The sequence below is a fragment of the Vanessa tameamea genome, chromosome 8 (genome assembly GCF_037043105.1).
Source record: "Vanessa tameamea isolate UH-Manoa-2023 chromosome 8, ilVanTame1 primary haplotype, whole genome shotgun sequence".
Taxonomy (NCBI): Eukaryota; Metazoa; Arthropoda; class Insecta; order Lepidoptera; family Nymphalidae; genus Vanessa; species Vanessa tameamea.
The window spans coordinates 6,936,464-6,963,910 of NC_087316.1; the positions used below are offsets into that span (position 1 = coordinate 6,936,464).

At 29.7% G+C, this 27,447-nt stretch overlaps 1 protein-coding gene and 1 long non-coding RNA gene across 2 annotated transcripts; one reads left to right on the plus strand and one right to left on the minus strand.

Moving 5' to 3' along the window:
• Positions 1-338: 338 nt before the first annotated feature.
• Positions 339-25,214, plus strand: LOC113399955 (sodium- and chloride-dependent GABA transporter ine-like). Its single transcript, XM_026639280.2, has 9 exons — positions 339-890; positions 8,177-8,370; positions 19,183-19,317; positions 20,320-20,533; positions 21,634-22,130; positions 22,233-22,345; positions 22,699-22,978; positions 23,256-23,488; positions 23,798-25,214. Exons 1-9 carry the CDS (start codon positions 487-489, stop codon positions 23,906-23,908), a joined length of 2,181 nt encoding a protein of 726 aa, XP_026495065.1. The 5' UTR covers positions 339-486; the 3' UTR covers positions 23,909-25,214.
• LOC135193375 (uncharacterized) lies at positions 25,205-26,403 on the minus strand. Its single transcript, XR_010309197.1, has 2 exons — positions 26,046-26,403; positions 25,205-25,494 (listed from the first exon to the last, which is right to left on the minus strand). It is a non-coding gene; the product is annotated as an uncharacterized LOC135193375 (long non-coding RNA).
• Positions 26,404-27,447: the final 1,044 nt, after the last annotated feature.

Here is a 27,447-nt window from a genome sequence, read left to right on the forward strand (position 1 = left end):
CTTCGATTGAATGGAACTGGTTTAAGTATCAGTTGCAAGATGTGACCCACATTTACGAAAATATAATGTTAAATAACAGTTTCAAAAGGTTTTTTCTGTTGACAATCATACCCATACCTTTAAATTTCAATCCAGTATATTTTTTTAATTCGTTATTTGCCATCTACATTGTACTTACACTATTCAATATCAGTATTACTTATTCTATCCGTCGCGAGCGCAGCGTTACGTATCGCGGTCACCTGAGCTAAGCGCATGCGCGGCCTCCTAACTCCCCCCCCTCTCCTTTCATATACTCTCCCCACTCTGCAATAACAGAATCACACTTTGTTTACCAATTGCTGCGATTGACGAGCCAGTCGGTCGGCCTACTCAGCCGACCTCGCTCGATTCATTCGGCTTATTCGGTATATCATTCACTAGCTGCGCGTTGCCAGCGGCAAACGCGACATCAATCACTACGTTATGACCCTGTGACGTAATAGAATGAGTAAAGCCGATACATCGGCGGAAGCCGCCTTGCCAAGCGTGGCGATCCACGTGGATCGTTATGAAGATCTAAACCAGGAGCGTTCGAAGTTGCTTGATCCTAATTCACCAGTGCCGATTGTAACGCCCTCTGGACAAATTCGCAAAGTGAAGAGTTTTACCGATACACACAAAATTCGAGATGTTCACGCCGCTTCTGGTGCAGCTTCTGCACGCAGTCTACGCCCCTATGACCAAGTGGCCGTGTACCCAGACGGTTCTGATAGTGGTACTAACCAGTATGCTCCTTCTGTGCGTTCTTTAGCTTCAATAGGAATGGGTTGTACTGATGGTCGAAAAATGGTTATCAGAAGAGTTCCAACATCGCCTACGGAACTTTTTCATCTAGTACGTCCTCCTACGTAAGTATCTTCGCAGATGTTACATCCTCTTATAACCCATTATTCAATTGCTTCAAATGACAACTATTTTTGCTTGGTTAGTAATTCGTCAAACAATTCTGACAGTAGTCGTATCACTAGTGGCTAAATTTATCGCAGATTAAAGGAAAAAAATCATATTTAATATTTAATTATTTATAATATATAAAACCCACATTACGTAAATGTTTTTACATTCTGATGTTTAAATTAACCTATAAAACAAACTCGCATATCGTTCAAGTGTCTTGAGACGCGGCACTGATAAAAATAATAATGACATCTTACTTTAATAAAGTTATACTAATAGACAACTCTTACTCTAGATGTATTTCAAAATTAAATATGTTTCATATTCATTCAATATATTCATATTGAAGGCACGTATACAGTCTTCCTAAGTACCTCCTGTTATGTATTTACTACAATAATATAATATATAATGACTCTAGCAATTAAAACGAAGATTTTATAATTCAATAAATATATAATGGACTCGTCAGGTACATAATATTTGAAATATAAATTGCAACTGATATAATTATAAAAAAAACAAAATTGCATAATAATATTTTTAAGACTATTTATAAATTCAAAATTATGTTGTATATTTATATTTGAATGAAAGATAAGGCAGAGATTTTATTAAACGATAGTTCATTGACAGAGTTATCGAAGTTCCGCCAAGATTTAATCGGCTCAAATTAGTAAAAGCTAACTTATAATGGGAAAATCCCAAATAAATATTATAAACTATTGCTTATTGTTGTGAACTAATCAAACTTTTTTATAATTTAGTATTCAAGCGACGATGTATGGATTTATTATAATATACAGGCCAAAGTCATAAAAACTGTGACGGATATTTTATAAATTAGTTAAAAATTACTAAAATACACTACATATACGATACAAAAATGAAATATTGGTCTGGGAGTGATTTCGTCTGCCCTACAATAACGATAAACTCCTTCTTTATTATCTTCTAAAATGAATCATACATAAAAGTCTTCGTAACTTTTTATAAATTATTCTTTAAAAATGGAAAGTCCTTATAAGGTATTAAATAAATACATTTATTAGATTCTTATTAAAGAAGATACTTTTTAAAGAAATAACATCGTGAAAATTTTTCAAACTTACCTATACCTCTAAATGTCTCTAAATAAACTTTCAATATTATTACTGTTCCAATATTCTCGGATATACTAATAATTATACTTTAAACCTAGATACTTTAGGTACGTAAAAACTTTGAAACGAAGTAAAAAATCCATATAAGAATAATTTAATTGAAGTTTCCGTGCACTGAAATAAAAGACTAAAAAAGAATATGCTTTTTTAGTTATTATTGTAATTGCCTTTAAAAAAACAATTAATTCAGATTTCGTATATTAAATACTGTATATATATATAGAGTTATTTCTTTAGGATGATTGTACACAAAGTAACGAATATTAGAGGCTATCATATCAACCCAATATCAATTTTGAGGTATTATATGATATGATATTTGACATCAAAGGGTAATTTTTTCACATTTCTTCAAGCATAATTGTTTTTCGATAACACACAAATATATAAAGGTATGTGCAGGTACATACAACATGATTAAATTTTATTAACGTAACTATCAAATTAAACAAAAAGATAATATCAGAAATACAATAAAAGAAATACATCAGCCTCTTTTATAGGTTTAAATACAAAATTTATAGTTATAGCTTCTTCCAGGATTCGGAAGAGACTTAGTTTATATAAAGCAACTTAGTATAAATTCTGAAATCACAATAAACCTTATCTTATATAAAATAATGATTAAATTAATCGATTTAAAACCATTTAACAATCTTTATTCACATGATCTAATCATAATGTTATTAAATGAAATATATTTATATTAATTGTATATCCGTATTGCTGATTAATCCAGTCTTTTTCTTCGTTTTCAGTACCTATAAAAAGGCAACACTCATATATAAAATATATATCATTAAAACATTAGGTTATTTTATGAAAGATAAGAGCGTTCTCAGAACCAAACCTACATATTAATTTTTGAAAACTAACTAACCTCAGTCAAACCGAAACGTAGATCATTATAACTATTTAAATGATCATCTGCAATGACTGATATTTATGAAAAATAACCAAAATAGCTTTACCTAAAAAAATAAGTAATACACTCTACAATTACTTAAAAACGTTTACTTTTATTATAGTGTTTACAATGGGACTTGTCTTAATAACCGTAATTTAAATGACTGAAAGAAATTTACTTGCGTGATAACTCTGTTTAGATAAGTAATCTTTATGATAATTTACGTTGGATTGCAGAGAAAAAAATTATTGCATCAAACTTTTCATTGCAAATATCGTAAACAGAACATGGATTTTTTCAAGTTTATCCGAAAATCTGGGTGGCTTATATTTCGAAATTCAGGCAACTTGACCTTCACTTCACTTCACTTTGGTGTTGATAACATTGCAAAGCCATTATCTTCTTTTGTGTATCTCGCTCCAAACATGGATACGATTGATCGTGCGCTCATTCTTATCATAGACTTTTTGATAATGATTTTAAAATACGTTTACATACTTACATCTTGACAGCTAAGGATTACCTTCCTTTTTTTAAATTGTCTTCAATATTTTATTTACAAGAGACGAGATAGGTAGTACCTAAACATATTTAAAATTATATGAAAACGTATATTTTTATAGTACCTTATTATATTATCTGTGCCACACGTTTTCACCTACGTCAAATTATTATTATATAATGTACACAATATGTGATACTTTTGTATGGAAGAGAAAATAAATATTAACCAATATGGAAACCAAAATAGTTTGCTATATTGCTTGAAATTTATGGTTATGGCTCCGTACCTTAAGATACTTTAAGGTAGAGACCTTAAGGTATCTCAACGCAACGCATCGCTCATTAAATGGTATAATTAAAGTAGAAATACTTATTCAAATCAGGCAGGTACCTACTTCCACATTATCAAGTCACATGAATTGTAAATTAATTAATGATAATAAATTACGTATACTGCGTCCCTAGAAAAAGGATCTAATATTTAACGTGCTTATAGCCCATATAAAATTATAGCCATTTCCAAAACCTTAGACATTTTATTTTTTAATATAGGTCGGCTTTTTTCATTTCAAGATTTACTTATTCCATGCAATTTATAATAGCTCAGCTTTATTGTACACCACTAAGAGTTCTTGATTAATATATAAGTATTTATATATAATACAAAACTATTCCACTTAACAACTTTAATTGTCCTTCCCAATGTCGACGTTCAAATTGCCATTTTTCGCAAACGCATATTGAATATCGTTGATTCAAGCTCTCGATCAATATCGCGTCAATTTGATGTAGAATGTTCTTTATTCGGCATCAAATTGAAGTAAATTAGTATCTATGCAAATGTATTGACTCAACAGCTAGCGATACAACTATAATACATATAAGTTTAATTCGATAATTTATAATCTATTAAGTCCTTAAAAATCTGCAATAAAGGTTGGCCTTTTAGAGTGTGTCCTGTAACGAAAAGATGTTTTTTCATACCTTAAATAAAAAATGGGTTGATAGTAGTTATTATCGCCGAAAATTTATTAATTTACATTATCATAAACTAATTTTATTAAGTTGAACGTTAAGATATAATTATTAAGCATAATATATAAAATGTATTCAAAACTACATATACACCACGCATCTGTCACTTTGCACTTGCAAACTGTCACTCTGTACTTAAGGAATACCCCAACTGCTGCGCCGCGACGGTGCAAATGCGTTCGACTATATGACTTGCATATATATAACGTAAATCTTCAATCGGTATATAATATAAACTGTTTTGCTTTTGGGACAGATTATAAAATTAGAAAAATAAAAATAAACTGTCTCGTTTTACTTCATTTAATTGAAAATAAAGATTGATTGTTGCCCTTTACCTCCTTGTGCCATTCGTAAAGTATTTTAAAATGGTAAAATTTTGAATGGGTAAAAGTTGACATTTTCAAAAATCCTATTTTAACGGATGTTTGGGTTATAGAACATAGTTTGTTCCAAATTTCAGCTTTCTTGACTCTTTATTTTAGTTATGCGATAATAGTCAGTCAGAACAGACGATATAACATAACTATGGATTACAATACATAGTTGCAGAATATACCTACCTACTTATTTTGATTTATAATGAAATAAAAATATTGTCATTATAAATTTAGCACTAGCGATAACCTTGTCGTTGGTCCACGCAATATCGGATTTAGACAGTACATTCTCCTAATGCGTGTGACAGCTGTGACAACTCTCACGCCCCCTCTCATTCTTATAATCTGATGGGACGACAATTTAAGGTCAGCTGAAGAAGATCCGACACAAGATGTACCCGTTCTTAGAGAGTATTACAATACCAACTTCCTAAAAAGGAATTTAACCGGAAGCCTGAGTTTTTCGGGATGAACAGTTATATAGGTAACTAGCTTATATCCTCATGAGTAACTTAACGTAACGCAGTTACTTCGAATAAGAATAGCAAAGTAATTGTTATGACGTCTATAGGAGTTTAATCTCCCAGAAAGTGTGATTACTAGCTTTTTCTTGCAGTTTTATATATTGTAGATGAAGAATTAGTTAAGTGTCCAAGTCAGTTTTGGTCTTTATATATCTTATACCTTTAGACGAAGACTACTTCATGTTTCGTTTTTTAATAATTCTTTCGAATCCAAAACTTCGAACTAAATACAAAGTAGGTACTGCTAGTTGTTAGTCTAACTTTCAAATAATGGCTTCATTTTTTCAATCAGGTAACCAAATCAATAAAAAAGCAAATTAAAATTTGGAAAAATAAAAAGAAAAAGCTTTTTAATTTCGTAATTTACTACAAGCAAACTACGAGTACTTAATACTTACTTGTGACTTTATTTCCTTCTACCTATAAGGCAAAAACTAACATTCCTACATACATATATTTCTGTTGAGTTTTTGCTTCATTTCAATAATTAAATCTAAGGTGTCAATGAATGTTCGCAAAATATAATACGTACACATTATCTTTCCAGTTTTTTTCTACAAGGAAAAAATTCGTAACGATACGATGTTTTATAAAAGTAACAAAATATTTCGAATTAAATATACCGAGTATTTATTATTTTAATATCCTTTAAATATACGACAAATTGTTTTTTTTCAACATCGCTTACTAAATATTTCAGCACCATACATTATAAAATAGAGCATGTTACATATATTTGCGGCATTTTGGACGAGCTCTAATCCTCAATGGTCCACGACCTTACTTTAATCACCACAGAATGTTCATCTTTAATCCAAACAAGTTGTTTACTTATGACGTACTTAAACCGGCTTATGATTAAATTTAGGCTGGATTTTAAAATATACGGTGCCAGATAATTATTTTCCACAATACGTTGTACATCTTTTTATTTTAATAAGAATAGATAATGTATAAGCTAAAAAATAAAAATCACTATAGTGCGAAACGTACTGTGACGGGTGTCTATAGTTTAAGACTAAACTCTTTTACTATATACAGAAATTGTCCTGTCGTAAGGATATGTGAATTTTAAGCAAAGATTACGGGCTTTGAAGTAACTATGATGTGGGAAACCGGGATGTGCCTAATTTGTGTTATTAACACGAATGAATTATTAAAATGAATTATTAATTCATCTCATGTAGCTCCGTTTGAAGGACAGCAAGCGCCTGGGTGCAAGCCGTGTTTTGTCTATCTCCTATCTCAGCCAGAAAAAATGTTGATAAACTTGAGTGCTTCTGGTTACCTCACCGACGATGAAAACTTGATGAGGCTCCCTTAAATCGGTGCCCAGGTTTTCTAAACACTGGATTAAGACGAGGCTGATCTCGTACTTGCATTTTTCTGAAGCCAAAATTTTATTTAACTCTATATATACAATTAAAGATTGAACAAATGATTATAAACGTTTACGTGCTTATCCAAAACAAAAAAGGTCTGGTCAAAAAGAATAAAAATAACTTACAAATAATTCGCTTAGGGCCTTGCCTATGCGCAATGTGAATAATAACTACCTATTGCTGGATATTTTCGAAAAAATAAATAAATATAGTAATTTAGTTTCATAGACTTTAGAAGACGTAGATCGGAAGATTTTTGATATTTCATTCGACATGTATGTGATGTCGTCCTGACCACGGGGGCCAATCTCAAGAGAGGACGTAGGACATATTATATTGGACAGAGATGTGCATAAACACATAGGTACTCTTTATTCTTCACTCTTATAATCCGAAGGGAAATCCGACATGGCAAATCCGACATGACCGGAAAAAGTTCAGGCGCAGGATCATCATCTTAACGTGCCTTCCGGAGCACCGGCGGTATCACACTTACAACTTTCAAAGTCTGACCAAAAACTTTCCGACAGAAAAACCCGATAACTTTTTATCAGCCCGACCTGGGTCTTGAACACAAAACCTCGCGATCGACATAGTATACCTGAGATTTATACCAAGTTTCAGCTCTATAAGGATTATTATTAATTGAAATAAAAACTATTTCATATTTAAATCCAACGAATATAAAGTTTTGACATCTTTGTACAATCTAACTATCAATGCTATTATAATAGGCGTATTATGTCTTTGAACTAAAAATATGTTATATGTCGGAGAAATAGAAGATGACTCATTTCCTTCATGTATTTTTTCTTTAGGCTACATATACCTAAAATACATATATACATTTCTTTTAATCAGTTAAGAAACTATTTTTACAATATTGTAACTTGTTTATTTTTACAAACAGACATATTGATAAGGAGAAAATAAGAAATCTTTGTTTAAAAATAACTTACATAGATAAACAAAACTACAAATAAATATGTCACATAAAATTAACAATGTTAATTTTATGTGACAGATAATATTTTCAGGTTAATATTTTAGTCATTTATACACATCAAATTATTCACAAATATTTAATTGCGATTATAAGTGACAGATGACTATGATTAAGCTTTTATTGTACTATAAGATTAGCAATATACAGCAACAGGCTGTAAACATCCCTATAATATAATATTCTTAATAAACGGATACATTGTTTTGTATCATCTTATAGTTAATTAATGACTATCGACATTGTATAAGTCAACAATGGTTTCGCTATAAATCATAATCATAATCAGGTTCTAATATATTTTTTTAATTTGTATTTTTTTTTCTTCCTTTTTAACAGACCACCAGATGAAGATACCGCGTCACATGAAAGTGATTGTGGTGAAGAGGAAGAAGACGCTGAAACCGTTCATTTAAAACCAAGAAGACCGTTTTGGGCCAACAAAATACAGTTCGTTTTGGCTTGTGTTGGCTACTCGGTTGGCCTTGGCAATGTCTGGCGCTTTCCTTATCTTTGCTACAAAAGCGGAGGAGGTGAGAAAAATATTCCATGATTATTAACACATAAGAAAATTTGCATTTATATCATAAAGTGGATCATAGGACTGCTTAAAATATGGGAGTACCACAAACTAGTTACCCTCAGATACATTTTTTTAGAAATAAAGTTATGTTATAAGTATCTATAAATTTTATAAAGAAAAATCTGCACGTGAGTTCGAGAACCCTCTAAATAGATAAGAACATAAACCAAAGTGTTAATTTAAGCCAAAGAGCGCAATTTTTTATGTTATATATTCATTAAGGTAGAGATATGTTATATTGTTTGTGCATATCATACTGACGTTGTATGACATACGAAACACATCACCGACGTAAAATATATTACTTATCTAATTCTAACATAGTACATGGTCGATGACTATTGCTAACCGACTAGACACACCCACTTATTTTTCCGATAGCTTCGTGATCAATTATTTTGTAACATTTGCCGTTTTTTATTTATAGAACATATATATAAACACGTAAACAAGCGTTCTCGTGAAAAATTATTTAACACGACGCGCCTAATGTCCTCGTAACGCTAAGTAAATTAACTCAAACAGGTGACAACGAGATCGTGATCCATTTAGCATTGGCACATTGTACAGCTCCAAAACAAACTCCGGGTGTATTATTGTATTTTATAAAAAAACGTCTGCATTGTACTTCTCTAATTTATGATAATTTATCTATTGCTTACGAATATATGTATGTAGAAATGTACTCGTAATATTTTCGTTGTATATTATTTGTGAAAATTGAAAAGACAATAATTAACAGTACAGTGAGTACAAAGCCGCTATTGTTGATGCCGGTTAATCTACATCTTAATATGAACAGAAGAAACAAATACTAAGTGATCATCGCAAAATGTTTTCAAACTGCTTCTTTTAAAAATTCAATAAGTGGCTTTATCTGAATTGAAACGTTCGACGATGAAATTGATGCAATTTTAAAATTTAACAAAATAAAAACAATCTAATTTATTTCGAAGGCTTTCATGTTTTGCGTATTTTATTTTCCGGGTGATAACTATACTTTGACTAACAATATGTATAATGCAACTATGGCTTACTATATCGAATAAAAAAATAATTTGAATTCCAACTCATTAGTTATACTACCGCTGAACAACAAAACATTCTATTGTTTCTGTATTCCGGTTTGAAGGGCGAATGTGCCAGTTTAATTACATCACAAATCACAATTAACATAAAATCTTAAATCCCATGGTCGGCAGCGCATTGACGGTATAACGAATGGTTAAAAATATTTATTACAACGCCATTATCTACGGGCGGAGGTGAAAATTTATAATTAGGTTTTTCATTTAAAAGTCTGACCGCCAGTTATAAAAAAGAATATTGTACCTAAATTTTATATAAAATTGTTATGAATATCAGAATCTTTTTTTATTGGTAATTACGTATATTCCTTATTTACAACTTCTTCCATTGATTTATTTGCTTTAAAAAAATATGCTTATGACCTAGCTTTAACTTCAAAGTAATGAAACCATTATTTAATCAGATTGTGTTAGATTAAAGGATTTAGTTAAACCAGTCCATACATAATTTTGACGGATAAGAATAAAAGTATAGTACGACACAGCTTAGATGTAGCATCGTCAAATTTCTTAAAACCGATTACATCCGAATTCATTGACTTCAAAATCATCATTCTTTATTTATTTGTAATGCTAAAATGATTTTAATGCAAACGTAATAATTTGTTATATTATATAACCAAATACATTCGCCAAATTAACGATTGATAGCTTTTTTTTTTATTTGTCGATGCTACATTTAAATTTTGTCGTTCTATAATTTACTCAACACGTAAATTGGGAAATCATATAATCATAACATAGTCATTCAGCAGCCCATTAAAATCGTAATAACAACTCGACGAAATGGATTGGAGCAGAATAATATAAGGTGGAATAAGCTTCAAAACTTCTCAAGAGAAAAGGAGGCCCTTACTTACTTTTTTGTGAAATAGTTATGTTATATCATAATATGTCATATTACAAAATGACATGTGTAATATTATAAAGAGTTAAGTTATGTTTGTTTGCTAACTTTTTCGAATGAACTACTTACCCGATTGATATTGAACTTTCATATAATATTAATTTATAGTTTCAGGACTCACATAGGCTATGTGAGTCGTATATATAAATATATGTTTTATATTTGATTAGATATAGCTTAATATACTAATAGCGAATAATAGCGAGAGTATTCGATAAGAGAAGAGAAAACTGACGGTCCAAACGCTTTTGAAGCGGACTCTACCAAAACTTTGTAGGTAGGTCTCAAAAATGTCTACAGAAAAGCGAACGACACGAAATACTAAACACCTACTACCTATCATTTATGGTACTGTACCCACTGTAACCATTATTACCTTTAAAAAGAGGGATAAATAACGCTGTCCTGTTTAATAACTCAAGTAGAAATGAATCTTTAGCAAAATAAAAACTATATTAATTTTATAAATTTTTATAAATAGTGCCTTTTTCATATTGTAGTTCTAACATGTAGTTCTAGAAATATTACGAGATATATAAATAAACGTGTTTTTGTACGATGCATTAGTTTAGTATTGGCGAATAGATTGGTTGGCGCATGTTTAATCTCATACAAATTCGGCAGCGGGCGTTCTAGATATATTTATATAGAAAAATATAAAATATTTTTTTATATTTTGTTATGACAAACATACTGGATAATTATTTACACTTCCTTGTGTTATCATGACAATTAGCTACTATATTATCCTTTTACATAGTTTTTACATTCTTAACTTAAATTCGTTTGAAAGTAAAATGTGTGTGTCTTGAATTTCTCCTATATGGTTGGAACGATTTCGATCTTTATTTTTTTGTGTGTATTTGATGGGGTCCCTTGATTATTTAGATTAGACACTGTAGGTGGCGCTACAATCGGGAAATAACAAAATTTTTATTTTACCAGGACGAAGACGGGACTATTATTATACCAAAGTTCTATCTCATAGAGATAAGTAATTATTACATTGAATAGAAAATAAACTATTAATTTTTTATTCATATCATTATCATTCATTCGAGGAACACGAGAACCTAGTTTGTGATAACATCATATTTAAAAATATACCAATAAAAATCAACCGTTAAGCCACGTGGAAAACAATAAAATTGACTTATAATAGATAAATGTAATTTAAAATTAAAATACTATAAAAATAAGTATTATGACTTTGTTTATTAATTTATTAATATAAATGAAAAAGCGTATATTATAAAACTTGATTGGGTACTTAAATTATTCTTAGAAAAATAACGTCACATTAAGATATTCTTTCTCGAAGGGGCCGCTTCCATCATATGGACGGAAGTGATGACTACGTTAAAAACTATTTCAAAAAATTCAAATACAATTTTAGCTGGCGGCAAATAAATACTACTTCTTTACTAAAACTGACCCTGCTATTTTTGGGTAACGATTTACTTACAATGTGTGAAATTGTTTAAATTCAAAGTGAATACCTTTATTTTTTTAAATTATTTAAGTACCTTTTACAAGCAATTACATCATTTTATAAATTTATATTAAATGTAAAATTACTACCGGTTCAGTATATAAGTTCTACCGACAACAACCGGCAACAAACTCAGAAGTTAGATAATCGTTCAAAATACACCAATACGTCAATGTGTCAATTAAATACAAATATCCTGCTAGAAAGTCAACAATTATCACCAGCATCTTTATCATTTCTTTTATTTTTTAAATAAATCTAGGACTATAGGATATTTTCGATTACTAGCAACATTATATTGATATAGGCGATAGAATCAAAATATTTTGAACTCTATGGTTTGTCAGGGGAATAATCGGATCCTACTGCTTTACAAACCTACGACCACTCAGTGTATAGTAACAAGACTGGTTTTTATATTAATTGCAATCTGGCCCGCTGTAGTCCGACATTCGTTTGTAATACACAAATAACAATTATTACTTAAACTTTCTTTAATAAATTAGTTCTGATAATATGAAGCTCAAATGAATGTGTATTAAAATATGATTGATATGATGTATAAAATTATTTAAATAAACCTATCACAGATCGAAATATTTGAGTCCTTAAGTATTAGCAAAAACCTCAAGAACCTACCTTACACCTTACCTTATACGTTCATTACCAGTATTCAATAATACTGGAAATGTAATCTTATATAGAATTCTAATCGGTTAAAAATATGTTAGCATAATCACAATTCACAAAATCAAAGCATAACACTACTTGTGTGAATTGCAGTTGATGTCTTCTGTAAATTGACACGTCACGCCACACATACGTATGTACGTCCTCTTGAGATATCAAATGATATATCACTGTGATTTATTCAGATGTCATTATTAGAGTTCCGTATTTAAACTCAAAATTGAAATTATAATATCAAGTATCTCTTCCTATACTATCGATATCTCATATTTTCTTTAGATTTCTCCTCCTTACTTGTATTTTTAGAAATGTTTTATAATTTTTGAGAAAAATTAGCAAAATTACATAACATATAATTTTGTCCGCTACTTTCATATTACATATTTAAAATTAATTAAATGTATATCATTTATATTTAAGTTATTAATATTTTACTTTATCGAATAAATAAAATTGAGTATTAAAATATTTTATGAAAATTAATTTAAAACGCTTTTCATAGAACGACAAATGCCATAAATATTCGAACAGTTACAAATAAAAACCGTTCCCTAGACTGATAACAAGTCGCCATTCATGGGAACTAAGATGTTAGATTCGTAATTGTTTTCAGTTTTCTGGTTGTTTTTTTAGTTTATCTGTAACTACACGACATATTAACCCTTAAAAAATAGTATACCAATATTCCTTGCATGGCTCGCAAAAAAGACTCAGTACTTTCAAGACCGGACACAAGAAAATATTATATTTTTTATTAGGCAAATAGCCAACAACAAAATTAATTCTCGTTATTATGATTTAGATTTGCCCTTAGTATTCTTATAGTCTCGCTCTTGGAACTAAAGTTTTATCTATGTACGTATATTATTAAATTAAAGCAAGTCTGTACTTTCATAAATAAATTATGTGTTATCTGCGTAGCTCAGCACCAAACGAATATGTAACAAGTTCTGCTTCGGTCATAGAAAGTAATTTTATATGACTCTTACCAGACCACCTAGCTTTGAGCCGGAGACAGTTCAGCATTGTCAGCATTTATTATTACAAACATGGCAGAAATGATTCGTTTGGAAAAAAAAAAATAATCCATGTGCGGATCGCAAATTAATCTCTGATATTTTCATCTTGGACTTTCAAGGTAGCAGGTGCCTGGAACCTTTTACTCTCTTTAAGTGATACTTTTCTATGTTGTATTTGTATCTCCACAGACATGTTCTCCGCGGCTAATGTGCATCAATTTTAAATTTATATTTTATTTTATTTTATTGTGCCTGCGTATTTTTGTTACCAGGCGGCATCTTTAAGTGATACTATTTACACACGTCTATGACCTGTATTATTACTTTTTAAAGAACAAGTCTACAATATATTACACATTTAGATAGATTTTACATGAGTTCAATCAAACACTCAATATATATAGAGTCAAAAATATATTTATGCAAAGAATATAATGAATTAGTAATACTCCAAAAGTGTTATTACTTATTACCGTATGGACGAAATAGAAAGATATAAATAGAGACATCATAAAATGAAAGATAAATTAGATATAAAACAATGACAAAGAAAGTACATGTGAACATTTACTGATGAATAATTCTGCAAACTGGAGATTATATTCGACCACTGTAAGAAAGCAGTAACGAAATAAACGTCTTTAACGTATAAAAAAAATTTAAGTAGGATATTTTCAGTGTAGGTAAATAAGAGAGACAATCAAGGCGACGATATTAATTGGTTGGCTTTAACAATGTCTTCTTATATCACAGATTATCATTGTTGAACTATTTAAATTAATTAAACAGTAAATTAATTTTTAAATTCTCGTTTTTCAAGCGAGCTTCCACTACAATTTTTGTCAAAATTGCTTCGGTTATTTTTGTTTTGCTAAGCGAAAAATATCTTTCACATACTTTGTTTTACTTTGGGATAAATTATATAGTCATTTTATTTAAAGATATTTTAAAAACGTCCCACACCTTACAAGCTTTTATCGTAAATGGTAATTTTTTGTTTTATCTGCATCAACTAAATGTAGTAAAATAACTTTTTTTAACTTATAAAATCTAATGTACACTTACCATTGACCTATTTAGACACCTGCCTGATTAATATCCATTTAAAAAAAGTTAATGAACGTAAATATTTACATAACTCACACTATATAGTGTTAAGGTTATTGTTCCTTATTAACAATATTTATTTACTTTAAGGCCTTAATTATATAAAAGTATGGAAATATTTCATACACAATCGTAAAACGTGCCCAGTGAGATATGATAAGCAAGTGTAAAATTATTATCGATTCGTCAAAAGCCCTAAATATAGATGACAAATCGATTATACATTTGATAAAGAAACCTAACAATGACATATAAGGAGTAACTCCCACATTATTTATTAGCAACGCCAAGAGATAAGATTAAAAATAATACGAAACGTTTGAGACGTCTATTTTAAAAATTAGTTTCATGAAATGAATGGTTAACATAAACGAGTTTATGAATAGTAATATCTGATGTCCTAAATATAACTAGCTAGTTAGATATACGTGTAATTATACATGCAGGTCTCAACCACGTATGGGTAAATACAAAACTTTTCTTGTAAATACTAAGTTATAAAAAATTAAAAGCAGCCTATGATGTGTAACATTTCACCTTGGCAATAAGCGACATTATCTTAGTATCTTCGGAAAATGGCCAACCCAATTTCCAAGGATATACCATCTCTCTTTTCCCGGCTTGTTCATACTTCCATCCCTTTCACGAAAAACTAAGTTGCAGAAAACGAGCAGGAATATTTTACACATAAAATAAACTGTGCAAATAAATATATTGAACTAAATTACTTCCCAATTCAACATCAAAATAAAATTCATATGTTATGTCTATAACATACAAAGTTTATATGTAGTTCTAAGTATTCATTATAATTTTCTTCTCGACTCCATTAACTTCATGAACTATATATAATATGAACTATATATATAATATAGAAGCTTACTTATTGATAGTCAAATGAAACACTACCACCGGTTCGGAAAAGAAAATACCCTGACCTGAGAAGAACCGGCGAAAGAAACTCAGCGCGTCTTTTTTTTTGACAATTTTATTATTTACATAATTGAATATTAATAGCAATAGCCAGGAGGCGATCGTTTCATCCCCAAGGTATGGTATCAATCATAAATTCACTAATTGTATAATAACCTAATGTGTGCAAAACAGAAGCGTTCCTTAACTATTTTTTTAAAATTTGGCAACAGAGGCATTTTGAAACTTTTCTGGGATCCTGTTGTAGAACAGTATACATTGCCACACAGAGGAGTTACTGACTCTATGCAGTCAAGCAACAGGAGTAACAAGTTTGTGTTTATTCCTTGTACCAATGCCATGAGTATCGCATTTTCTCATAAAATCATTAATATTTTTCCGTACATACATAACATTACAGAATATTTATTGAGAAGCAACAGTTAATATCTTGATTTCTTTAAATTTATACCTTAACGATTCTTTAGCTAGTTATAGATTGCATACAGCATATAAACATAATAATTTATAAATTATTATATTATATACGCTAGCGTACAACCATGACCCAAAATTCTAAGCTTCTATAAATAGGATAAAATCCAGTTTTTGCGTGAATTAGCAAAAATCCAATAAACATAACCTACCTCTTTATAATATTATGATATTATTTTAGAACTAACTTACTTTTAATATATTTTTAAAACTATAAATGACAAAATAGTACAATAACACTTTGAGTTTCTAATCTTAAGCCGGTGGCTAAAATGTTTTATACACATCAAAAAATTTAATTTAAAACATTTTCGATTGACATATCTTATTATGAAACAAAGCAGTATTCCAAATAATAATATTATACACCTTAAGTTGGGTTTCAAATGCAGACTACTTACCACGATAATAAGAGTGTTTTATCAATATCAATAATATCATTACATATCAGTATCATTTGACGTACGAAATATATAAATGTTTTTTTGTTAAAAAATAAAATAAATAATGTTGCCTGTAAACAAATTAATTTATTAACGATTATGTATGAAAATATATTTTTAATTGAATTTCTATCTATCCTTTTCTAACTGTTAGTATTTTTCTTTTAAAAATAAATTCATTTTCAATATGTTTCATGAACCGAAATACACTTAACGGTTCACACACGTAGATTACCTTAACTAACAAACGACATCTGACCACGAAATATCTATGCCTAATTTATCAACTTAGTTAATGACTGGGTTAATTACGACAACTCCACTAGGTCAACTCATTGATATCAAGGACAATGACGATACACAATTCTACTAACAGACCAGTATGAGTATATACGGCATTAGATAATGATTTTTTTGACTGTATCTAATCTTTAGTTGTGTAAAATTATACATGAAATTGTATGAGGTACTTTAAATGAATTATAGTCAATATATAGTACCTTAGATTTCGAGAGTTATTATTACATGAAAATCGGAACACTTTCTCGCAACTTATCATTAGTCAAAATCATTTTTGGGGTACGTTACGTTTACACATACAATACCAAATCATGAACAAGTTATACTTGCAGCTTTATAATGTTATATATTAAAGAAATAAGTATAACTTGCTTGTTAAAAATAAAGTGTGAACTCTATATAACGACATTCAAGGGACTGTGTGTATTGGGACGTAATAGAGAGTTACCATTAAATGGAGAGAAGAAAAATATGCATTAGAAAACGAAAAAGTATATTTCAGACTAGTGTTAGTAATTTAATAAAATAATTCTTATTTGAAGGGTATTGCGTATAGTCTGTTATTTTCGTCTAACTTATTTTGCTGCACCAGTAATTTTGTTGTATTTTTTTACTTATACATAACGGTACGATATTGAGGCATCTTGATGATAAAAAAGTAGTTTTTTAATAATTTTGCTACTTTCAGAGCTTCTTTATGCGTGCATCAATTAGTAAACTAAAGAATGGATTTCTTAGAAAGTTCGGTATGTATGATGCCGACTATTTATTACGGGCTAGGATAATAAAGCGATAAAAGAACGTAGATATCTGCGCTGTTTTTACTAATTTTGGCAACTAAAAATAATTGTTTATTATTTAATGTGTCGTTATTGAGAGTAGGTATAACGCTGTATAGAGTGTATCACTGTATGGAAGACAAGCTGAACCAACCAAAGTCGAGCGATTTCGACGCTTTAGGGAGTTGTTTGTCGTTAAATCGAGTGACGTTACATGGAGTTTTCACTGTATTTGTATTTACAAAACTTAAAACCCGTGTCTTATTGATATTGATTTTGAAGCTATTATCACTTGTTTTTATTGACAGCTTCATTCAAGGAATCCGTTTGACTTATCCTTATTTATTATACAAAACGTAGAACTCATTCATACATAACACGTTGTTTTTTCTTACTAGTTTCGGCACAAAAAACCATCTGATTGAAAAAAAAGATTATATATAATAAATACTATTTATATTACTATTTATATTTTATATTATTTTTTTATTTTATAAATATTATAGTCCTAAAATTAAATATCAAATTCACAAAAATCTCCTATTCTCATTCCATGCGCGACTCTCTTTTTTTATTTTTTAATAATCATTTTGCGCGGGAAAACATCTTGTATTATTTTTTAAAGCCATACGAATGACGTTCTGAAATCGATTACACTTTTATGAAATCGGATACAATAACAAAATATGAGTTTATTAAATATATAATATATAATTATAATATAAACGTAACTACATAAATAAGTATTTCTAACATATACAATACGTAAATGTTAAAATTACATAAGTAATATGAATTATAAAATAGACGGGTATTATAAAACTTCCTCGTCAATCTAGTGCGGCTAGTTTGTAAGGTTACCAAGTACCTGGGTTTACACTTACATTACAGTTTTGGTTATATTTATGTAAATATATATATATGTCGGAGGAGCAGGAAGCCGAACAGTTGGGTTCGGGGATTGATTCGACATTTGGAAGACTATGTGGGCGTGCAACGGAGATATTCATAAAATAAAACGTTTTTAATATCGTCTAATCACTGTATTAATTGATTCAATAATCGTACACCATAATAATATCAAAGGATTACAATAATTCATCTCGATTAAGAGCAAATGGGTTTTGCAAACAACCATCGCATTCGAGTAGCTTGTCAAAACATAAGGACTCGCGTTGCCATGATACTTACAACTCCATTCGGGGTAACCCGCTCTTAAAAATTAAATCAGCCATCAAACATTATTACCAACTATTCATTAATTAACCAAATCAACAATCAAAGTAATCTCGCCCCGTTATATATATATATGTCATCTTATTTTCATTACACTTAAGGTGAATTAAAAAAATATATTATATGAAGAAAGACAGGACACATAGCTGGTATTTCATATAAATCAACAAATTAAAGGTACACCCCTTTTGTAATCATAAAAATGATGAAAAAATGCCCTCACAAATAATAAGGCCTTTTATTACTTATTATCCATTATTTATTTTATTTTTCATATGTTTCTTTTTGTTACAGGAGTGTTTTTGATACCTTATTTTATAATACTCATAGTATGTGGCGTACCGATGCTTTTCATGGAACTTGCTATTGGCCAGTATACTGCTCATGGCCCCATCGGCGCACTCTCACAAATATGTCCATTATTCAAAGGTAAACTTATCTTACGCAAAAAAAAAACATTTATTACCTACGAGGGAACATAATTTGTATAGAATTTAACTGAATATATAATAAATTTTTAATTAATCTATTGTTGACTTATAAATCTTTAATCGATATGTTGCAATTAACGAATAAATGGCATCTCATTTTTTAAAAATTTACTATATATACATATATACTTTATGTACAAAAGAGTATGGAACCTACACTCGTAATTCCTTTCGCTTCTTACTTATTCTTTATCCAACGCATTAACTTTAATATCTTAATATCACATCGCTCGTATCTTTTATCAATTCGCAAAATAAGTACAACAACTAAACTCTACATTATAAAGTGAATTATTTTGTGCATGTTTTATATATTTAAAACTTACGACCTACTCGCTTAATACAGTTTATATAAACATATTTATATATATATATAATACCAGGATACGATAAACAGGATTTATAAACAGTCTTCGTCAAAATGTTTCCTGTAATTACTACTGATACCTTGGCGGTAGGGCCCGGCGGTTGTTTTTAAAACGAGTTTAACTATCTACGCAGAACCCAGTATATTGCACAAATGTGTCCGCGAACACATGTGCATAGTGCACTATTCTCACAATCTGATAGGATGGCAATTCTGATACGAATTATACATTTGACGATTGTTTAAATGCAAATAAACATATAGAGCATGCATTCGATGCAAATATCATGCATTAGTTCTCCTCCGAAGTAATGCAATAGATATCCGATTTGCCAGTTATTTTTCTACATCTACCGATATAATATTAATGTTAACGAGATTTTTACCAAGTTAAAAGTACTATAAATTACAGTTTATTTTTTATGATTCATTCTCATGTCAACGAGTGTAGCTTAAATTAACATTTCGCCATTGTATTATTATCCTTCACATATAATAAGCACTATGCTGAATGCTTATCTTAATCAAATCTTTACTGTTTCATTTTTAACGTCGTATCGTTTTTTTTTCCAGGTGCTGGCTTAGCAAGCGTGGTGATCTCTTTTTTTATGTCCACGTATTATGCAGTAATTATTGCATGGGCAATTTATTACTTTTTTACATCATTTAAATCTGAAGTCCCATGGGCTAGTTGTTCAAATCGATGGAATACACCCCAATGTTGGGTTCCGAATCATAACATAACCAAGCCAAACGGTTCTCAAACACCAACGGAACAATTTTTTGAGTAAGTTTGTAATATAATACATTTATTTGTTTCGGCATTTGTAACCAAACTGGAAACTCTATTTGAGATTTTTATACCTATAAGAACATACATACATATAGTCCATTCCAATGGCAAGAGGAGTAAAGAGGAATTTTGTCCTTAAATTGACATGACATCCGACATTATTAATCAACGTCAAAATAATCACTGGTATTCATTAAGGATCCGTGAGGAATGTTGTTTTCGGGACTGGTAGTACTAATATATAATTACAATTGTCAAAAAATGCTTGTAGTGCATAATATAGCAGATCTTGAAACACGGAATAAAGAAATCTAAGGACTTTACTCCGTCTGGTATTAGAATATACCATATACGCGTTTATTATGAGGTTCTTTATTATCACTCCATTGCGTTGTGGAACGGTTAAAGGGTATTAAAATTGAAGTTGATGTATGATTGGTGAAGGAAAATAGACCTTAAACGACATTATTTTACGAGATATCGGTCAATAAGCTTAAAAGATATGTTGTACTAAGTTACTATAAATCAATCAGCACTGCCTACGCAGAATTGATGTTTTGTGCCTGGTTAAAATTGGTTTCATTTTATTGACTCTCTGTGTTAAAATAACTATTTTAATCTTTATTTATATCTTAAATAATGTCCACATTAGTACAAATCATTATCTAACATATTCGTTTGTACCTAGTATATTGTTTATAGAATTGTCATATTTACTATCAATTTACGTAGTTATACAATTTACTCTACTTATTACCTACTCCTAAGCTGAGATTATTTCTCGTTTACTTCAATTTAGTTTGTTGATATATGTTACGTCTTTTCCAACTGTCTTAATTAATAATCAATCAGTTCAAGCACTTATTCACATAGAGTTAACAAAACTATGTCTAATTAAATTTGGAAAGATAACAAATAGGTAATTGAAATAATACAACATTCACAAATTGACCGTTCATTTTGAAAGAGACAGACGGAGTTCGCAAGCGTTTCTTCCATAATGCACACAGTATAGAGTCCTTCCCCCCCTCGTTCACTCAATAACATATATTTAAATATAAATTATAATATTAGCTGTATTCGTGTAATTTCAGGAAGAAAGTTTTGAGCATGAGTGACGGTATTGAATATCCTGGTGGCATGCGGTGGGAGTTGGCAGCTTGTTTAGTATGTGCTTGGGTCCTTGTTTACTTTGCCCTATGGAAAAGCATAAAATCATCAGCGAAAGTTCGATACATTACAACAACATTACCATTCCTACTAATAATAGTATTCCTTGGTCGGTCATTAACTCTCGAAGGAGCTGATAAAGGATTAAGATACTTCTTTAAACCAGACTGGAAGTTGTTAAAACAATCGAAGCCATGGGTTAATGCCGCATCACAAATTTTCAACTCTATTGGAATTGCTTTTGGATCGATGATAATGTTTGCCTCATATAACCGTTTTGATAACAACTTTTTACATGACACATTAGCTGTATCTTTGGTGAATGCAGTTACCAGTCTCATCGTTGGGATATTTACATTCGCTACAATCGGGAACATTGCTTTCGAACAGAATACACCTGTAAACGTTGTTATTGCTGATAGTAAGTATTTAAAAATAAATTCAGATCCAACTATAAACGGAATCACTCTTGTATAGCTTAAGCTGAACTAGTATTCAATTTAATACATTTTCTTCATTTAAGGTCCAGGACTACTGTTTGTCGTATATCCTCAAGCCATCGCAAAAATGCCAGCATCACAATTGTGGGCTGTATTATTCTTCTTCATGTTTCTCTGCTTAGGCCTTAACAGTCAGGTATGTAAACCATAGTTAATAACGATGAATACAGTAGCCTAATGGATCAAACAAGTGAATTTTAAGCAATACCTAATGTTAGGTTAAAGTGCAGGTAAGTTTTTCTTAGTACGTGCTGACATTTCCTCTCGTACTCGATGGTGAAAGATAACACCGTGTAGCATCATTGTGTTATAGAAGAAATATTAATTACATCTGGGTGATACAAATTGATGAAAAGCTCCAGATGTTTTCATTAAAAGGAAATCCTTAACCGAACAATGAGACGAGATGCACGTTTACTTTACTTTTTTAAATATAAATATTATAACATTGTTAAATATGATAATCAATAATTGTATTTAATATTGCAGTTTGCGATCGTGGAAGTTGTAGTAACTTCTATACAAGACGGATTTCCCGACATGATACGAAGGCGACTAGTTTACCATGAACTATTGGTGTTGTGTGTTTGCGCCGTTTCTCTAGTCTTTGGATTGCCTCATATAATACATAGCGGCATATACATATTCCAACTAATGGACTTTTATGCTGCTTCACTCAGTATAACATACCTCGCATTCTTCGAAGTAGTTGCCATAGCCTGGTTCTACGGTGTTGATAGACTATCTAGAAACATCAAACAAATGACTGGTAATTTATTCAATTTATACTCTTTAACAGTAATTTTGTTAATATTTTGTAACGTTGCGCTATTAATAACGATTGCCCCAGAATTACCGCTGCTAATTTAAAAAAAATGCTATTATTTTAAATAAGGTTTAGCTTTGATAGTTTTTTTATTGTGGGTATTGTATCCAAATGAAACCTAAAATACGTACATTTATAGAATTATATGAAAAATAAGGATATCGTATGGTATACATATGTGTATATGATTGATGTCTTAGGTTCTCCTTTTCTTACTCAGGTCAGCGACCGTCATTGTACTTTCGATTCTGCTGGCTTATAGCCGCACCAGCCTTACTCTTGGCTTTATGGGTGGCCAGTCTGGTGGATTACACGCCTCCTACTTATCGTCAATACCAGTACCCAACTTGGGCTCAAGTGCTCGGCTGGTTTATTGCCTCAGTGTCCCTACTGTGTATACCTGTATATGCGATAGCAGTTATCATCAGAGCACCTGGAAATAGCTTTAGAGAAGTATGTACTAATTGTTATTTTTTTTTCTAAAATGTAATCAGACGCGTTATTACTAAGAATCATTAAAAATAAGAAGAACAAATTTATGCGATATATATGTACTTATTCTAAAACGAGTTAAAAGTCACCATTTTTTATTTGTTTAATTAAATATCTTAGAGATTAACTAACCTTGCTACTTCTTTCGTAGAATCCAAGAAACCTTTTCTAATAAAATTGGTCAATTTCAGGAACTAACAACTATACCTAATAATTTAACTTTTAATTATCAAATTAAATAAATAGACCATTCTTACTTTTTCGTTTTAGAAATTCCGCAATTCAATTCGACCAACGTCTTTGTGCGACTGCGGTGTTACTGGTTGTGATTTATGCTGCTCAGACTCTGAACCTCCTGACGACAAGGCAACAATCAACTAGTCCTCGACTACGTTCAATTTAGATACTGAAGACAATAAGTAATGTTATGACTTTAACTATATATTGTGTAGTGTACGCCTGAGTATTTTAAAGAGCTACCAAAAATAAATAAAACAAAAATTTGATAAAGTAAGATTGTAATTATCACTATCATTTTTATCAACAAATGTGCTCGACGGCCTGACCTCAAACTACATAATATGTAGATATGATTTTGTAATAGTGGTGTACGTTTCAACACTCAAAGGCGAAGGGTAAGTATGTACTTCAGTTGAGTTTTAAAAGATCTGTTGATTGCTATAATATAAATGAGTGGCTAGTTTGTATTCCATTATATTTTTTTTAATTATGCGATTTTTAAATTTACGCATTCAATATAAATATTGAAATGCAAATGTAACTTAAATAACAACTGTTATAATTTCTACTTATATTAATTAAAGCAATATTACCTCCTTTTGATTCCTCAATGTCTTGGTTGTTAATATTAATTAACTTATAATAGTGATGAACATTCCATGATTATAATATTCAAAATAACTTGTTTTCTCATATTGTAACAGTAATTTTTCAATAAATATGATTTAAATATGGTGATAAATTATTCGTGTGCTATTGGCTAAGTCGAGCTAAAGAGCTGGTTCTCTACTCCTAAGTGTACGAAATATTACCTACTTATATAAAGAGCTCTACTTATAACAAGATCCTGTTGCTTTCTTTTATTATTTGATAAAAATGTGGACTTATAATGTGTAGTATCTAAAATTATATTTGCATACCTACTTTCCTTAAATAAATATACTTAATTTTTTTAACTTCAATTTATTTCAGCTTTCAGATAATTATAATTACATATTTATTTATTCCATTACTTAATTTTATTATTGAACTAAATAGTTTAGTTATACTTGACTAAATTTATTATTAAATTGTCAAGTCAGGAGCACATTTATTTCTTTAAATATTGTTGTATTAAAATTATGAACATTTTTAATAAATGTTAGTAAAATGTTGCTGTGATCAAGAACATTCCAAACAATAGTTTTCATTACTTTAGGCTTTTAGATAAATTATTTATTCTTAAAAAAATATGTATTTTTATAGAAGCTTATTGTTATATACAATTTAATTTTAATTATTAGTTAATATTAGTACCAAAAAAAACACATTGCAGTACTCTTAGTAGATATTTCCACCTGAACCGATGTTAAGCGATCATTGACTAAAATGTACATAAATAATGTTTTAATTGTAAATAAGGTTTTGAAGCTGGTTAAATAATGAATAAATACAGAATAGATCTAAATAGTTTATTTTATTTAAAATACCCTTTTCATACTTTTTTTATAAACATATCTTTAAAATTTCTATACAATCTCTTCCGTATGTTATATCCCATACCTATCTATCTCACACACATATTCACCAACTCATTTTAATTCTAAAATAGTAACAAAAATATGTAATAGCTAATGTTCTAAGTCCATATTAAAAACAAAATCACACTTTTCTCTTTTTTGGACTGATTTGCTGAACCAGTTCCTCTTCACCATCACTACTGTCAACATCATCTTCAATATAGTCCTCTGAAATATAGATCAAACTTAAAAAATGTAAATATTATTTTGTATTATTTATTGTTTCAAATAACCTTATTTGAAACAATACATAATACAAAATATTCATTTTATTTTTTATTTGTTGTTTATTATTAAAAATACCTTTTGGTGCAATGATATAATTTTTAAGTATCATAGAATATTACTACAAGTATTTGAAATGGGATATTTACCATGTTTTTTATTTTTATTTGGTGGAGCTTGTAAACAAGACATTCGTAGATAATGTCGAAATATCGAGCTCCACCAAACAAAAATAAAAAACATGGTAAATATCCCGTTTCAAATACTGACAGCAATAAAATAACCATGTTAATTTAAAATCTTATCATGGAATATGTATAGATGTTTCTACTTCAGACAAAAATCTTTAATATTTTTTTCAGAATATTACGGAAAACATATGTATTTATATTCAAAAATAAAAAAATATTGCAATTATTAGGAGAAATTTAAGTACAAAAACCTTATAAAACTAAATACATTTCATATAGGTATATAAGTAATATCGATAATACCTAAACATCCTCCATCTTCAATTTTTTTAGTTAATGTTAAATTGACTGTTTGCCGGAACTCTTCTAACGATTTCATTAGTTGTAATGGGTCTAAAGATGTTTCTTTTTCAATTTTTTCAAGTTTTTTACCATTCTCATATAAAACGAATTCAATTTTTCTTGTCATCTTTGATGTTTTAAAAATACCTGTAATTCAGTTCTAGGGCCTGGGCTGCATATAGGCTATTAACATTAATCCACCAGATATTGATTCTTACATTATAAGAATAAGGTTATTATTATATTTTTGCACACTTTTTAGATACAATATGTGAAAATAGACTCAGGTTTTATTACCATTTATTGAATTAAGAATTTGTTGAAATTGTCAAAAATATCAATTTAAAATTTACATTTGACTTATTTTTTATTTTAGTAAGTTAGCAAAAATGTTTGCCATACAGCCTAGTATTTGGCCTTATTTTTGAAAAGAAAAGACCATTACAAACTGACTCGCTATAGTTGACATTGCCTAAACGTTTTTGTGTTTGTTGTTATTTTATTCTCCTAACTACAACTAGCAATCAAACAAAATTTTAAACAATTAAATCTCTTTACTTACATAAGAATTATTCTTTAACCCCTTTTCTCCTATGGTGTATTAAGTTTAAAACTATCTAAGTTATATAATACAGTATTTATTGACATACAGAAGATCATTCAGTAATTTCTTATTAAATATTGATAAGATGCATCGTTGATTTAGTAGCTAGCTTATGAAGTTAGAAATCCACACATACTGGGTTCAATTCCAAGTTCGGATGCATAAAAAGGTATCATATTTTCTACAAATCAATGTCAAGTCAATGGTACTTCCGTGCCTTGGAAATGATATAAATCCGTTAATCCTGCCCTTGAAATCTTTTTGGTTAGATCAGATTACACTAATATATAATGATTAAGTTCCATTGGATTCTAAAAGTGACAGAATAGAGAGTGCACTTGTGCACTCTAGTATTATGTCCTGCGTTACTGGATGGTCTAACTTGAGATTAACTCCTTATTTAATCAGTCACAATCTAACTTATAAAGCCCCACCGAGTGATCGTGGTTTTTCATTAAGATTCATTTGCAATTTCGACTTCAACCAAGACTGGTGCTAGATGTTTGTACGTGTAATACAGAAACAAGAACAAGAATTCATTCTTATGTGAAATATAGTGTTAACTTATAACATACTTAATTTTAATTAAATTAAATCATATTTCACTTATGCATAAAAATATTCTTTTTAATAAATATTAAATATTATTATTGGCAGCACTGTACATTTTCTCAAAAACAATTGGTTTTATAGATAACAATGAAATCAGATGATTTAGATTTTGACTAATGAGTTTTGTTTTTTCGACTTTATATTGCA